Genomic DNA, 17,760 nt, shown 5'->3' on the forward strand with positions numbered 1-17,760 from the left:
GTTTATTTAAGATAGATGCAAGCCACCAAATATTTCTTGTAAGGTACACAAAAATGCTGGAGAAACTCAGCAGGTGCAGCAGCATCTATTGAGCGAAGGAGATAGGCAACGTTTCGGCCCGAAACGTTGCCTATCTCCTTCGCTCAATAGATGCTGCTGCACCCGCTGAGTTTCTCCAGCATTTTTGTGTACTTTCGATTTTCCAGCATCTGCAGTTCCTTCTTAAATATTTTATGTATTTGTGTCTATAGGTTGGAATTGCTTCAGAAATCTCATTCAAAAGCAACACACAATTTATATAGCATAAAAAGAATCAGCAGCCAGGTATGAATTTCTAGAAAATTGATTTTAGTGTTGAAGGCATATAAGTACACGTTGTTGATGTGGAATCACCAACCACGAAATCGAAAAAATTATTTATACAGCAAAGGTGAAAAGAGAAAATGAACAGAAATTAGTTCAAGAACCTCGCATCATTTTTTAAAATAATATGAATGCTTATTTATCTAATTAGTTATAAAATGTGTAAAGGACATTATTTTCGACGTGTTTCTCTTTACCTCCAGGGACGGTGTGCATGAAAGAAGTCTGAGTTTTCATATATTAACTGCGAACTTCACAAGTACTTCACAATTAAGTTGTTCGGAGAGCTGACAGACAGAGGAAGGACCATGAAAGATTTTGAAGGTGCAGTTTTCCCCAGAGCTGTAGATTTTTGATCATTAATATTTTGTATTGAATGAATCTCATAATTTAACAAAGAAACAGGCAGAGTTAGATTATTTGTTTAAGAAGGAACTGCAGATGCTGGAAAGTCGAAGGTACACAAAAAAGCTGGAGAAACTCAGTGGGTGCAGCAACATCTATGGAGCGAAGGAAAAAGGCAACATTTCGGGCCAAAACCCTTCTTTAGAGTTAGATTCTTGATTAGTACGGGTGTTGGGTTATGGGGAGAAGGCAGGTGAATGGGGTTAAGAGGGAGAAATAGATCAGCCATGATTGAATGGCAGAGTGGACTTGATGGGCCGAATGGCCTAATTCTGCTGCTATTGCTTATGACCTTATGAACTAGTCATGGTGGTTTATCTTATGAAAACTGATCTTGCATTCTATGAAGTAATGCATCTCTAAAAATAAAGAACTTTTAATTGATCTATATTTTTAATGTCTAATTTTTTTTAGAGCTGAGAAAACTGTGCTGCAGCGATGACGCTGATGCGATCGAGATGACTGCAACAAGTAATGGTAGGTGATTCTCAGGTGCCTCATGTGTCCAGTCACGAGTTAAGGTGTCATACCTTTTGTGGCAAAACCTTTTTTTAAATATTTCCATATTTTGACCATTTTTGCTGAGTGGATCTTTATCATGTAACATCGTTCAAAATCTCACGGCAGAATGATTGTTGTATTTGCTTTAGATTCTTCTCACTGACATTTAATGTCAATATTAGTTTAAATGGATTTATCCTTTATTTAAAATAATAGAAACATAGAAACATAGAAATTAGGTGCAGGAGTAGGCCATTCGGCCCTTCGAGCCTGCACCGCCATTCAATATGATCATGGCTGATCATCCAACTCAGTATCCCGTACCTGCCTTCTCTCCATACCCCCTGATCCCCTTAGCCACAAGGGCCACATCTAACTCCCTCTTAAATATAGCCAATGAACTGGCCTCACTACCCTCTGTGGCAGAGAGTTCCAGAGATTCACCACTCTCTGCGTGAAAAAAGTTCTTCTCATCTCGGTTTTAAAAGATTTCCCCCTTATCCTTAAGCTGTGACCCCTTGTCCTGGACTTCCCTAACATCGGGAACAATCTTCCTGCATCTAGCCTGTCCAACCCCTTAAGAATTTTGTAAGTTTCTATAAGATCCCCTCTCAATCTTCTAAATTCTAGAGAGTATAAACCAAGTCTATCCAGTCTTTCCTCATAAGACAGTCCTGACATCCCAGGAATCAGTCTGGTGAACCGTCTCTGCACTCCCTCTATGGCAATAATGTCCTTCCTCAGATTTGGAGACCAAAACTGTACGCAATACTCCAGGTGTGGTCTCACCAAGACCTTGTACAACTGCAGTAGAACCTCCCTGCTCCTATACTCAAATCCTTTTGCAATGAAAGCTAACATACCATTCGCTTTCTTTACTGCCTGCTGCACCTGCATGCCTACCTTCAATGACTGGTGTACCATGACACCCAGGTCTCGCTGCATCTCCCCCTTTCCCAATCGGCCACCATTTAGATAATAGTCTGCTTTCCCGTTTTTGCCACCAAAATGGATAACCTCACATTTATCCACATTATACTGCTACTAATGGACTAAGGAATTTCCAAATGACCTCAGGCAGTGCCTGATTAGTCCATTGTTGGCTGTGGAAGGTGTGATATCAAGAGAACAATGTTGAGAGCTGTGGAACTGGTAACATGACATGGATAGAGGCAGGGGGCAAGGAGGGATGGGGATTGGAATGTTCATACCATCGGTTGCAAGCTACCCTGAAGGTGGAATCTCATGTAGATAGGGTGGTAAAGAAAGCTTTTGGTGTGCTAGCCTTTATAGAGCATTGAGTATAGAAGTTGGGATGTAATGTTAAAATTGTACAAGGCATTGGTAAGACCAATTCTGGAGTATGGCATACAATTTTGGTCGCCCAATTATAGGAAGGATGTCAACAAAATAGAGAGAGTACAGGGGGGATTTACTAGAATGTTGCCTGGGTTTCAACAACTAAGTTACAGAGAAAGGTTGAATAAGTTAGGTCTTTATTCTTTGGAGCGCAGAAGATTAAGGGGGGGACTTGATAGAGGTCTTTAAAATGATGAGAGGGATAGACAGAGTTGACGTGGATAAGCTTTTCCCATTGAGAGTAGGGAAGATTCAAACAAGAGGACATGACTTCAGAATTAAGGGACAGAAGTTTAGGGGTAACATGAGGGGAAACTTCTTTACTCGGAGAGTGGTAGCGGTGTGGAATGAAGTGGTGGTGGCAGGTTCGATTTTATCATTTAAAAATAAATTGGATAGGTATATGGATGGGAAAGGAATGGAGGGTTATGGTCTGAGTGCAGGTAGATGGGACTAGGGGAAAATAAGTGTTTGGCACGGACTTGTAGGGCCGAGATGGCCTGATTCCGTGCTGTAATTGTTATATGGTTATATATGGTTACCCAAGCAAAATGTGAGGTGCAATACACAAAATGCTGGAGTAACTTAGCGGGCAGCCTCTCTGGAGAGAAGGAATGGGTGACGTTTCGGGTCAAGAGCCTTCCTTTTAAAAAAAGGACCTGAAACGTCATCCATTCCTTCTCTTCAGAGAAGCTGCCGGTCCAGCTGAGTTACTCCAGCATTTTGTGTCTATCTTCGATTTACACCAGCATCAGCAGTTCTTTCCATCACAAAATGTGAGGTGCTGTTCCTCCAGTTTGCGTGTGGCCCTACTCTGGCAATGGAAGACCCCCCAGGACAGAATGGTCAGTATGGGAATGAATGAATGAATACGTTTATTGGCCAAGTATTCACATACAAGGAATTTGCCTTGGTGCTCCGCCCGCAAATGACAACATGACATTCAGTGACATTTAACAATGATACATAAAACATTAAACATTAATAATAAAACATTATTGATTAAACATGTGAATTAAATTAAATACCAGAGCAAAAGAAGGCTACAGATTTTTTGGTTATTGAGTAGAGCAACGACTCGTGAATAAAAACTGTTTTTATGTCTGGCTGTGGCAGCTTTGATAGTCCGGAGTCGCCTTCCAGAGGGAAGTGATTCAAAGAGTTTGTGGCCAGGGTGAGAGGGGTTAGAGATGATCTTGCCCGCTCGCTTCCTGGCCCTTGCAGTGTACAGTTCATCAATGGAGGGAAGGTTGCAGCCAATAACCTTCTCTGCTGATCGGACGATTCGCTGCAGCCTCCGGGTGTCGTGCTTGGTGGCTGAGCCAAACCAGACCATGATGGAGAAGGTGAGGACAGACTCTACGATGGCTGTATAGAATTGGACAATCATTGCCCGATTGTGGCAGATTGTGCTTCCTCATCTGCCGCAGGAATACATCCTCTGTTGTGCCTTTTTGACTGTAGAGTCGATGGTAGCCCCCCACTTAGGGTCCTAGGGTGATGATGGTTCCCTAAACTCCACAGATGAAGGGAAGCTGAAATGGTTGGCAACCGGGAGATCCCGTAGGCCTAGTTGGACTGAGCGTATGTGTTCAGCGAAATGATCTATCTTTGTGTATATTGACATTTCAGGTTGGGACTCAGAATCTGATGCAACGTTCTGCCCAGAGGTGTGGACGTGCACCTTCGGCCTCCATAGATAGTGCCTACTGTGCTGCGTTTGTTAAATGTTTGTTTTTTATTATTTAGCATCTGCGGTCTATTTTGTGTTCATTATGGGTTGTGATGCAGAATGGGCAGAACCCTCACAATAAAGATCTATTAAAATTATAGAAGAAATAATAATTAAAATGAACAACTGTTATTTAAAAAAACCAGAAACACTTGATGGGTCAGGTAGCGTCTGAGAAAGGAGAAACATTATTCAAGTTCAGGTACCCTTGATAGCCTGACCTGCTGATGGTTCTACATCATTTTCTGTTTTTGGTTAACAAAAATAGACACAAACTGCCGGAGTAGTCCTGTGGTCCTGTGGCATTGTTACCCAGATGGTGTAATATCCTGACAATTATCCCAACATCCAAACTTTTTTGAACCTAATGCGGTAGGAAAAATTGTGCTTTACTAAAAAAAAAGGCCCTGGACCTGCAACATTAACTGACCTCCTGATTGCTCAGCACTTCAACTCCCCCTCCCATTCCCCATCCGACCTCTCTGTCCTGGGTCTCCTCCATGGCCAGAGTGAGTAACACCGGAAATTGGGGGAACAGCACCCCATATTCCGCTTGGGGAGTCTGCATCCTGCGGGCATGAACATTGAATTCTCCCAATTTTGTTAGCCCTTGCTGTCTCCTCCCATCTCAGCCCTCAGCTCCTCCCCCTCCTTTTTCCCTCCTTCTCCCCGCCACCCCCCACCAGTCTGAAGAAGGGTTTCGGCCCGAAACGTTGCCTATTTCCTTCGCTCCATAGATGCTGCTGCACCCGCTGAGTTTCTCCAGCATTTTAGTGTACCTTCGATTTTCCAGCATCTGCAGTTCCTTCTTAAACAAACTGTTTTTCTGCCTTCAGATACTTCTCGACCTGCTGATTGTTGCCAGCAATTTCAGTTTAATATTTCAGATTGCTAGCGTTTGGAGATTTTTGAATACTTAAAAACAGGGAGATACGAATTGTATCGTACGTATCCTATGCAATAAGGGCGGCACGGTGGCGCAACGGTAGAGTTGCTGCCTCACAGCGCCAGAGACGCGGGTTCTATCCTGATTGTGGGTGTTTGTCTGTATGGAGTTTTTAAGGCCAGTTGCATGGCCGTATGTCTCTTTATGACTCTAAATCATAAAATTAGGCTGCACCATCTATGATAAAACACAATAAAATTGCTGTATTGAAATATAAATTAAATAAAATATACTCAGATCAAGTAATAAAACTTTACCAGCATACTAAACAATTACGTCGAATTTGGGGACAAACCACAAAAACTCTTAGCACGTGCAGCAGCATCTATGGAGCGAAGAAAATAGGCGACGTTTCGGGCCGAAACCCTTCTTCTTCTGAAGAAGGGTTTTGGCCCGAAACGTCGCCTATTTTCTTCGCTCCAAAGATGCTGCTGCACCCGCTGAGTTTCTCCAGCAATTAGCGTATTAGTGTACCTTCGATCTTCCAGCATCTGCAGTTCCTTCTTGAACAAAACTCTTAGCATGTCAGCTTCGAAAATTGGACGGTGAAAAAACAATCCACAAAATTAGACCAGAGACGTGGGTTCCATCCTGATTGTGGGTGTTTGTCTGTACAGAGTTTTTAAGGCCATTTGCATGGCTGTATGTCTCTTTATGACTCTAAATCATAAAATTATTTTTAATATCCAGGTATAGAGAAGGACATAAAGAAGAGCGGAAACTTTGTGGCTCCCACTGTGAAGGACATCCTAAAACTGAAGAAGAAGAAAGAGGTGCTGTGTGAGAATTCTTCCACTGAGATTAAGGGCCAGAATGGAGAAAGCACAGAGGACGTGTGTCTAGATATGGAAAGGAAAGGCCAGAAGAACTTTGCACTGAAACAAAAGAAATCCGTGCTAGAACAGAAACAGGCCAAGACATGTCTCGATGAAGGCTGTGTCAACAAACCGGGAAAAATCAACAATAAGAACCCTGAAGAAAAGGTTAAACACAAGACCAAGTGTGTTGGCCGTACAGCTAAACCAAATAAGGTGCAGTTCTGAAATATGCCATCCCATATCTGGATTGATTAATAACAATATAATGAGTACTGATTATTCTTTTACACTCCCTGGATTATGTGAATCAGGGTTCAAATTTTAACAATTGCGTATCACTTTTTTTTGTATGGAGATACAGCACAAAACAGGCCCTTCGGCCCACCGAGTTCGCACCGACCAGCAATCCCCGCACATTAACACTAACCTACACACACTAGAATAGAATAGTTTCTTTATTGTCATTGTAACATGAACCATGTACAACAAAATTTAAAAATGTCAGCCAGTCAGTGCACCATTCAAACATTTCTACAAGCTAACGATACATACAAGGTAAAATATTAAAAGATAAACAACTAAATAAATATCACGAAAATAGCACGCATAAACACCCAACCCTCCATCCTTCTGTCGATTTCACAGTGTACCACAGTCCCTTAGTATATCTCGCCCCTGCGTTCCTTGGCGGCTACATTTAGTGCTTTTATAGCAGTGGGGTAAAAACTGTTTTTTAGTCTGTTCGTCCTAGAGACAATTTACAATATTACCAAGCCAATTAACCTACAAACCTGTACGACTTTGGAGGGTGGGAGGAAACCGGAGATTCTGGAGTAAACCCACGCAGGTCACGGGGAGGAGGTACAAACACCCGTAGTCAGGATCGAAACCAGGTCTCCGGTGCTGTAAAGCAGCAACTCTACCACTGTGCCACCGTCATTTATAGAATGGTTAGTTAAAGGAAATATTGAAACCTTCAACGGTCAAAAATAATACGAGGCATCAAGCCGACTAAGACAGGGGTTGTAAATAAGGGAAAGTGAGTAAACCATGGCATGACATTGCAATATTGCAACATTTAAAGAAGTTCCTTTTGGTTTAGAGTCGAGATCGACAGCATGGAAAGAGGCCCTTCGGTCCGACTCGTCCAGGCTAGCCAAATTGCTCCATCTAAGCTAGTCCTTGTTTGGCCCATATCCCGTTGAACCTTTCCTATCCATGCACCTGCCCAAGTGTCTTTCCGATACTGTTAAGGACCTGTCGCACTTGCCGGTTTTTTTCGGCGACTGCCAGCGTCGTATCAGCGTCGCCGAAAGATTTTGAACATTTCAAAAATCCAGCGGCGACAAAAAAAATGTTGCGACACTTGAAAAAAAGACCGCACGTCAATACGTCATCATGCCGCAAATGTTTCAGTGGCCTGATATGTCAGTCAATGGTGCCAGCAGTCACCGAAAAAATCACCATGTGGGACAGGCCTCACAGCCTCCTCTGGCAACTTGTTCCAGACACCCACCACTCTCTGAGTGAAAACACTCTTCTGCCTCCTTGTTTCTTGTACTTACTTCTTTGAGGGACATTGGAGCATGTTGAACTAAACAGGAATTTCATATAGAAACCAGAAACTGCAGATGCTGGTTTACAAAAAAAAAACACAAAGTGCTGGATTAACTCAGCAGGTCAGACAATAGACAATAGGTGCAGGAGTAGGGCATTTGGCCCTTTGAGCCAGCACCGCCATTCAATGTGATCATGGCTGATCTATTTATTTTTAATCCCCTGAATGGACACTGGTTGAGCAACGTTTTTTTGTTTCCTCTGGGTATGTGAATACTCAGGGAATGACAATAAAGATACAATACAATACAATACAATACCTGCCTTCTCCCCATATCCCCTGACTCTGCTATTTTAAGAGCCCTATCTAGCTCTCTCTTGAAAGCATCCAGAGAACCTGCTTCCACCGCCCTCTGAGGCAGAGAATTCCACACTCGCCACTCTCTGTGAGCAAAAGTGTTTCCTCGTCTCCGTTCTAAATGGCTTACTCCTTATTCGTAAACTGTGTGTGGCCCCTGGTTCTGGATTCCCCCCCGGGAATTAGCCAACATCCCTGGAGACCTTTCCGGACACGAAACACCACCTATCTATGTCTTCTAGAGCTGCTGCCTGACCTGCTGAGTTACCCCAACATTTGTGAGTTTGCTGTTTTTTCATGAAATAATTCATAACGTATGTTTAGTGTCCAGGACATGAAAATAGATGATCACAGATTATGCCCACCTCACCACCGCCATCTACAGGTTCCCTTTCAAGTCGCACAAAATGTTGGCTCCTGACCAGAGCTGCTCTTTCACCACCATTGTCTACGTTGTGAAACTCCCTCCCCAATAGTAACTCCACCAGAAAGAAAGATTGAAGTAATTCAAAAAGAATGCTCATCGTCAACTTCTTAAAGGCATTTGGGGAGTGGGTAATAACATATCCTGAAAAAAGAACATTGTAAAGGTAGCTAATCGTGCTGGGCATATTTCATAAATTTGTGTTAAATAGAATTAGGCCTTTCGAGACATCAAGTCTACTCCGCTATTCAATCATAGCTGATCTATCTTTCCTTCTCAACCCCATCCTCCTGCCTTCTCCCCATGACCCCTGACAAGATTTGGATGATCAGCCATGATCATATTGAATGGCGGTGCAGACTCGAAGGGCTGAATGGCCTACTCCTGCACCTATTTTCTATGTTTCTATGACACCCGTACTAATAATCTGTCTCGAATCAAGAACCAGTCTGAAGAAGGGTCTCAACCCGAAACGTCGCCTATTTCCTTCGCTCCATAGATGCTGCCTCACCCTCGGAGTGTCTCCAGCATTTTTGTCTCCCTTTGATTTTCCAGCATCTGCAGTTCCTTCTTAACCAAGAATCTGTCAATCTCCACTTTAAAAATATCAATTGACTCGGCCTCCACAGCCTTCTGTGGCAATGAATTCCAGATTCACCAGCCTCTGACTAAAGAAATTCCTTCTCATCTCCTTTCTAAAGCTGTAAAGATCTAAAGATGTAACAAAGATTTTCTTTCTAAAGATGTCAGCTCCTTTTCTATTTCTGGAAGTTTCATTACTTAAATCAACTGCCCCATTCTCCTGTTCCACCTATTTCTTTTCAGGCCCCCCCCCTAAGCCCATTGGAAAGCAAACAGAATGTTTGATATCCAAAATAAAAACAGAAAATGCTGGAAATACTCAGCCGGTCAGGTCATGTCCATGGGCAGAGAAATGGAAATTAACGTTTCAGCTTTAGAGACTGTTCTAACGAAGGGTCTTTGACCTGAAATATTGACTCTCTGTTTACAGAGATATGGCCTGGCCTGTTGGGTATGTCCAGTATCTGCTTTTGTTTCAGTTTTCTTGCAAAAACATTTTCACTTTGATGTCTGAGATCCAGTTAGATTGTTCTCGAGTAGGAAGGATCTACAGATGCTGGTTGATACTGAAGTTGGACACAAAGTGGTGGAACAACTCAGCGGGTTAGGCAGCATTCCTGGAGATAAGGAACAGGTGAACCCTTCCGACCGTGGACTTTCCCCAGATGCTCCTCCTCCGCCACAAAGATGTTTTTTGTCGCCGTATGATATACTCCATGAACGCTGTAATAAAATAATTAAGTGTGAACCTGCAGAATATGTTGTTGGATTATTTTCTAAAGTGTTGCATTCCTTTGTCTTTTTAGGAGATCCCAACACTCAGTGACAGTCAGTATGAAATGATCTTCCAGTCTGTCATAGACAAGTCTCTGGAGGAATGCATAGGTATTGTACCAAAAGAAATAGTAGTTAAGTAGTAGCCCTGATTGATCATTCATTGAATGGAGACTTGAGTTTGAATCCCTCCTCGGCAACTGGGAAATTAAAATACAAATAATTATATGGTAGTTATAAATGAATGCACAACGCTTTCTTAAAAATCCAGTTATTTCCCTACAATAAATATCAACCATGAAGAATTTAGATTCATTTTGCTCCAAGAATATTAGAAACATAGGAAAATAGGTGCAGGTGTAGAGGCCATTCGGCCCTTCGAGCCTGCACCGCCATTCAATATGATCATGGCTGATCATCCAACTCAGTATCCCATCCCTGCCTTCTCTCCATACCCCCTGATACCTTTAGCCACAAAGGCCACATCCAAGGTACACAAAAAAGCTGGAGAAACTCAGCAGGTGCAGCAGCATCTATGGAGCGAAGGAAATAGGCAACGTTTCAGGCTGAAACTCTTTTTCACAAGGGCCAGATCCAACTCCCTCTTAAATATAGCCAATGAACTGGCCTCAACTACCTTCTGTGGCAGAGAACACCACAGATTCACCACTCTCTGTGTGAAAAATGTTTTTCTCATCTCGGTCCTAAAAGATTTACCCCCTTATCCTTAAACTGCGTGGCCCCTTGTTCTGGACTTCCCCAACATCGGGAACAATCTTCCTGCATCTAGCCTGTCCAACCCCTTAAGAATTTTGTACGTTTCTATAAGATCCCCCCTCAATATTCTAGTGAGTACAAGCCAAGTCCAGCCAGTCTTTCTTCATATGAAAGTCCTGACATCCCAGGAATCAGTCTGGTGAACCTTCTCTGTATGGCAAGAATGTCTTTCCTCAGATATGTTGAAAATACTCGTATGAACAAATCGAACATTGGTGATAATGATCGTGTAAACACATGATTAGATCTACAACACTCTCTGCATTGCAAAATGCAACATGTCACACTAACCTGTATCAGGTTGCAATCCATTTAATAACAGATAGAAATGTACATTTCAGAATAGCTGGTCTTTTTTTTGTTTAAGGAAACAAGGAAACAATATGATGGCAATGTGTAAAACCAGGGTAAATGAAAGCTTACTAGCTGCCAATTCTCGAAGAATGTTTGGATGTGATAGGTGATGTGCTTCAGAGAATTAACACGAGAATTTACACGTCGAGACCCTTCTTCAGACTCGGGTCTGAAGAAGGTTCTCGACCCGAAACGTTGCCCATTTTCCTTCGCTCCATAGATGCCTCACCTGCTGAGTTTCTCCAGCATTTTTGTCTACCTTCGATTTTCCTTTTTAAAAAAAAAAAGAAGTTTACACAATGAGTTATGATGAGGTTGTGAAAACATTTCCAGGGTTAATGATAATTGCAGAAGGGTGTCGGAAAAGGGCTCATGGATTGTGGAACGGGGTGGGTAAATATAGGATTTTTTACGTGCAAGAATCAACTGGCATAGACTGGAGGGGCTGACTAGCCTCTTTAAGCAATTAATTTTGGTGTATGTGCTAAATTAGTGGCTGTGGAGGATTTAAACCTTCTTCTTTTGTGCGGCGTGCACAGCCTAAAGTTGTAGGACAACTTGTTCTTATTTGAGCTTCCGTTTGTGCACGTCGAGTCGATTGCATTAGTCGAAACAGGGCGGACCACGTGAAGGTTGCAATCTTCCACCCCATTTAAATCTTCAGTCTCCTGTGGTGAACTGATATCTGCGCAGGGTAGGATACGATGGGATGTGCCCTAGGGATTTATTCTGGTGCTTCAGTTTTCCATAATGTATAACCATATAACCATATAACAATTACAGCACGGAAACAGGCCATCTCGGCCCTACAAGTCCGTGCCGAACAAATTTTTTTTCCCCTTAGTCCCACCTGCCTGCACTCATACCATAACCCTCCATTCCCTTCTCATCCATATGCCTATCCAATTGATTTTTAAATGATACCAATGAACCTGCCTCCACCACTTCCACTATATTACTAACTTGGATGAGTGGGAAGATATTTATATATTCTGGTCTGCAGATGGCACTGTTAAGGACAGGAAATGATGTCGAGTGGCACAGAATGTTACGACAGAGGTTTGTTTTACACTCATACTCTTACTTACTTTATTAGCCAAGTATGTTTTGCAACATACGAGGAATTTGATTTGCCGTACAGTCACACTGATAAAACACACAAAACACATTTTAACATAAACATCCACCACAGTGACTCCTCCGCATTCCTCACTGTGCTGGAAGGCGGAAAAAAGTTCATTCTCGTCCCTTCTTTGTTCTCCTGAGTAATAGGCCAAAAGAATGACAGAAAGGATTTGGCTGTCGGAGACACTGATGTCATATAATTTAGATCTATGAAAAACAAATTGTAATATTTCCTTCAAGTCTGAGAGAATATGGATAATTCAGCAAAGCTAGTGAACAGTTACTAAAAGGAATTATTTCAGCCAATATTTTTATCTTTAGAAGTTTATGAATTCTAAAGTAAAGAAATTATGCTTCATTTAGAGTCATAGTGGAAACAGTCCCATCGGCCCAACTTACCCACACCGACCAACATGAACCATCTATACTCGTCCCACCTGCCGCCATTTGGCCCCTATCCCTCTAACCCTATCCTATCCATGTACCTGTCAAAATGTTGCTGAAACACCTGCCTCAACTACCTCCTCAGGCAGCTCGTTTCAGAAACCCCCCACCCTTTGTGTTAACAAAGTTACCCCGCAGATTCCTATTAAATCTTTCCCCTCTTACCTTAAATCTATGTCCCCCTGGTTCTCGGTTCCCCATCTCTGGGCAAGAGACTCCAGGGCCTGTCCCACTTACCGATTTTTTTTTTTCCGCGACTGCAGGCGTCATATCAGTGTTGCCAAAAGATTTTGAACATTTCAAAATCCAGAGGTGACAAAAAAAATGTTGCGACACTTGAAAAAATACCACGCGTCATACGTCATCACGGCGTGAATTTTTCGATGATCTGACACGTCAGTCAATGATGCCGGCAGTCGCCGAAAAAATCGGTTTGGGACAGGCCCTTCTGTGTTTTTACCCAATCATTTCTTCTCTCTATTTTGTACACCTCTATCAGATCATCCCCCATCCTCCTGTGCTCCAAGGAATAGAGTCCCAGCCTGTTCAACTGCACCCCCTATAGCTCAGGCCCTTGAGACCTGGCAACATCCTCAGAAATCTTCTATGCAGCCTGGAAAAGCCTGGAATTGGTACAGGGCTTTGGTCAAGCCCATCTGTAATATTGTTCACCAAATCAAAGGAAGTTATGTTATTGTATTGTATTGTATTGTATATCTTTATTGTCATTTCCTGAGTATTCGCATACCCAGAGGAAACAAAAAAACGTTTCTCAACCAGTGTCCATTCAGTGTGCATGAAAAATAAATAGAAATAAAAAATACATGTATCATGAACAAATTTAACACTCTACTAAACATTCAACAGGCGTTCCGACCGGCAGCGGCACAACAGTGGCTCTGCTGCAGTGTGTCCAGGTTGGGGGTTTGTGCGCGATACTTGGCAGGGGGCAAAGTCCATTTATCAGTCTTATAGCCTGTGGGAAGAAGCTGAGGAGCATCCTGCTGGTTTTGCAGCTAATGCTCCTGTACCTCTTCCCAGATAGCAGGATGGAGAAAATGTCATGCGATGGGTGGTAAGGGTCTTTGATGATGGAGATGGCTCTGCTGATACATCTCTTCCTGTATATGTCCAGCAGGAAGGGGAGTGGAGCCCCAATAATCCTGCTGGCGGTCTTCACTATCCTGTCTAGTTGGTGCCGTTCGTACGCCTTGCAGCTCCCGAACCAGGAAGTGATGCCGTAGGTCAATGTGCTCTCGACAGTCCCCCTATAAAAAGTCCGTAGGTGTGCAGTGGGGAGGCCTGCTTTACGTAGTCTTCGGAGAGGGTGTAGTCGCTGCTGGGCTCTCTTGACCAGAGCTGTGGTGTTGGCCGTGGACGTCAGGTCATCAGACATTATGTTATAATGCAGATTCACTGCAAGTGAATGAATGTGTGCTTAAAAACACTCAGCTTTGTGTCACATTACATTATTGTAAAAGGCCTGGCTCAGCTTCAGGTCATTTAGTCAGATTGCAACAGTGACCATGTGACTAAAAGAACACAAAGTTTAGTTTAAGGATACAACGCGGAAACAGGCCATTTGGCCCACCGAGTCCATGCTGGCCAGCGATCCCCGTGCACTAACACTATCCTACACACACTAGGGACAATCTTACAATTCTACCAAAGCCAATTAACCTACAAACCTGTACGTCTTTGGCGTGTGGGAGGAAATCGGACCCCCCAGAGAAACATTAGCAAAAGTAACGTTAGCAAATTTGCAGATGACACAAAGCTGGGTGGCAGTGTGAACTGTGAGGAGGATACAGGGTGACTTGGCCAGGTTGGGTGAGTGGGCAGATGCACAGCAGATGCGGTTTAACAAACTTCAGGTCCTGCAGTTGGTCGAAAAGACTACCTGGGGTAAAATTTTGCTTAGAAGACTCAGCGTTTAATTGTATGCATTAAAGGAGTAGACCACTAGAGGATGCTCTTATACTCAAAATAAACAAGCTTAAACTAATGGAGACACAAAGAACTGCAGGTGTTAAGAGTCTTGAGCAAAAACACAAAGTGCTGGAGGAACTGGGGCAGCACACTGGCGTAGTGTAGAGCTACTGCCTTACAGCGCCAGAGACCCAGGTTTGATCCTGACTACGGGTGCTTGTCTGTACCGAGTTTGTGTGTTCTCCCCATGACCTGCGTGGGGTTTCTCCGAGATCTTCAATTTCCTCCCACACTCCAAAAAAGGTGGGGGATCTGTGGTCGGCGCAGACTGTGGGCCGAAGGGCCTGTTTCCGCGCTGTATCTCTAAACTAAACTAAAACTCAATGGGTCAGGCAGCATTTAGGAAGGAAATAGGCAAGCATCCAAAGATACTGCCTGACGTGCACTCTGACTTAAAGAATTGAGTGAGCTTATTTATAATTGTTACCATTCATTTAATTTAACTTGTTTGTTCTTGTTTTGAGTATAATGAAACTGACCTTTATTTATTTAACTTTATATCAGCTAGTCGTAAGAAGCATGAAGTAGAAAGCTTTCTGGAGGACAGTGAATTGCTGCTTGCCAGGTTAGTGTCCAAATACACACCCGTGTAAGGAATGATCGATTAGAAATGCAATACCGTTCCAAATAAGAGGTTCCCCAAAAGATTTGACAATAGACAATAGGTGCAAGAGTAGGCCATTCGGCCCTTCGAGCCAGCACCGCTATTCAATGTGATCATGGCTGATCATTCCCATTCAGTACCCCGTTCCTGCCTTCTCCCCATATCCCCTGACTCCGCTATCTTTAAGAACCCTATCCAGCTCTCTCCTGAAAGTATCCAGAGAACCGGCCTCCACCGCCCTCTGAGGCAAAGAATTCCACAGACTCACAACTCTCTGTGAGAAAAAGTGTTTCCTCGTCTCTGTTCTAAATGACTTACCCCTTATTCTTAAACTGTGTTGCCCCTGGTTCTGGACTCCGCCAACATCGGGACCATGTTTTCTGCCTCTTAGTGTGTCCAAACCCTTAATAATCTTATATGTTTCAATAAGATCCCCTCTCATCCTTCTAAACTCCAGAGTGTACAAGCCCAGCCGCTCCATTCTCTCAGCATATGACAGTCCCGCCATCCCGGGAATTAACCTGGTGAACCAACGCTGCACTCCCTCAATAGCAAGAATGTCCTTCCTCAAATTAGGGGACCAAAACAGCATACAATACTCCAGGTGTGGTCTCACTAGGGCCCTGTACAATTTGGGGTCAGAAGGCTGCACATTCAACGCATTGCCGTCAAATACATGTGCGTCAAATCTTCTGAAATTTGGTTCCATTCTTCAAGGAATTATGCAGATTATATAACCTTAATTGAAAGCTGTTAACGACCTGTTTTCACCCGCGCGCTCATGAAATATTTATTTTCCACTTAGTGAGAACACTGAACCCGCCATAAACAACGGTAGTGAGGATTTAGACATGCAGGGAGTTCGGAAGATAAAGACCAAAGCAAAGGACAAGAAAGTGAATAGATTGTCTCGGAAAAGTAAAAGTGCCACCAACATACGTAAGCAATGAGGAGCAAAGTTTGCACAGATTAACCAAGCAATGCACAGTATAGAGATGTCATTTTACACCAGATACACTGGATTATTTAATTAATAACCAGACAAATGGTTTGTTACATTTGGTTTGCTATGTGTTTCGAGCAGACTTCTTCAAGCCATGAGAACTGTAAACATTTGTGTCATGAAAGTAGACAAAAATGCTGGAGAAACTCGAGAGAATATCAGGTGCTGCCTCACCCATTGAGTTTCGCCAGCATTTTTGTCTACCTTTGATTTTTCCAGCATCTGCAGTTCTTTCTTGAACATTTGTATCATGAAAGATCATTGTGCTTGCATTTTAGTTAAAGAAATGAAAGAAAGTCAGCAGTTTCTCAGATCATCTTCAGATATTTATCAACTCCTCCATTAAAATATGTTCTGGTTTTGCTTAAAACCTGTGGGGGAATACACCTGCCTTAAAAAAAAAATGTGATTGCCTATAAATATATGTTTAGATGAGTTCAGAGATACAGCGCGGAAACAGGCCCCTCGGCCCACCGAGTCCATGCCGACCAGCGATCCACTATCCTACACACTAGGGACAATTTACAATTTTTATCGAAGACAAATGAACCTATAAACCTGCACATCTTTGGAGTGTGGGAGGAAACCGGAGCACCCGGGGAAAACCCACGCAGATCTAGGTGAAAGCGTACAAACTCCGTACGTACAGCACCTGTAGAAAATATCGATCACGGGCCTCCGGCGCTTTTATGCCCCTGTCCCGCTTCGGAAACCTGAACGGAAACCTCTGGAGACTTTGCGCCCCACCCAAGGTTTCCGTGCGGTTCCCGGAGGTTGCAGGTAGTGGAAGCAGGTAGGGAGACTGACAAAAACCTCCGTGAACCGCACGGAAAGCTTGGGTGGGGCGCAAAGTCCCCAGAGGTTTCCGTTCAGGTTTCCTAAGTGGGACGGGCATAATGGTAGCAACTCTACCACTGTGCCGCCCCATGTTATTCAGTTTGAAAATTACGATGTTTTGCTTGAGGTCATTCAACAATGCCCATTTGGGTGCGATTGGATAACCTTGAACAATGAGAGTTTAGCAGATTAATCCAATAAATCTAGGTCCATGTTACATAAACATAAACAAATAGGCCGTTCGGCCCTTCAAGCCAGTATCGCCATTCAATATGATCACGGCTGATCATCCAAAATCAGTACCCGTTCCTGCTTTCTCCCCATATCCCTTGAATCCATCAGCCCTAAGAGCTTTATCTCTCTTGAATATATCCAGTGAATTGGCCTCCACTGCCTTCTGTGCCAGAGAATTGACCACTGAAGTATTTGAAAGCAGGAATAAAAATATGTTGTCCTGATTGGGAAAGCTGGCATTTATTGCCCATTCCTAGTTTCCATTTGAGAAGGTAACATCTTTTTATTCCTGTTTTAAAATACATCAGTGGTCAATCACCTTGAAATGGTTGGCCGGAGGAAGAGTGGTCCTGGTACGATGCTCACTCCATTATAATCAGATCTATGTTAGGATTTTTTTTTAATTTGGAAAAATCCTATTAAACTTACACATTGTTAGAGCCGATGCCTGGCAATCCCAGTTGTCTGCTAGCCTGCTGTCCATTGGGCTTTCTGGGGCTCAGGAAGATTGTTCCCGATGTTGGGGAAGTCCAGGACAAGGGGTCACAGCTTAAGGATAAGGGGGCAATCCTTT

The 17,760-nt window shown here is 43.2% G+C and overlaps 1 protein-coding gene across 7 annotated transcripts in view; it reads left to right on the forward strand.

Moving 5' to 3' along the window:
• Positions 1 to 17,760, forward strand: part of LOC129715368 (zinc finger CW-type PWWP domain protein 1-like) — a 117,394-nt gene that overhangs the window by 38,239 nt on the left and 61,395 nt on the right. For 2 of the 7 annotated variants that reach the window (XM_055665244.1, XM_055665246.1), the window contains exons 2-7: positions 567 to 687; positions 1,183 to 1,245; positions 5,997 to 6,337; positions 9,852 to 9,930; positions 15,013 to 15,073; positions 15,918 to 16,051. In XM_055665244.1, the coding sequence (XP_055521219.1) occupies positions 672 to 687; positions 1,183 to 1,245; positions 5,997 to 6,337; positions 9,852 to 9,930; positions 15,013 to 15,073; positions 15,918 to 16,051 (694 nt within the window). In that variant the 5' untranslated portion in view covers positions 567 to 671. Of the gene's footprint in view, positions 1 to 251; positions 325 to 566; positions 688 to 1,182; positions 1,246 to 5,996; positions 6,338 to 9,851; positions 9,931 to 15,012; positions 15,074 to 15,917; positions 16,052 to 17,760 lie in introns of all 7 variants that reach the window. The other 5 variants (XM_055665242.1, XM_055665243.1, XM_055665247.1 and 2 more) reach the window with 3 other exon arrangements.

This window comes from Leucoraja erinacea, unplaced genomic scaffold, assembly GCF_028641065.1.
Source record: "Leucoraja erinacea ecotype New England unplaced genomic scaffold, Leri_hhj_1 Leri_113S, whole genome shotgun sequence".
Lineage (NCBI taxonomy): Eukaryota > Metazoa > Chordata > Chondrichthyes > Rajiformes > Rajidae > Leucoraja > Leucoraja erinaceus.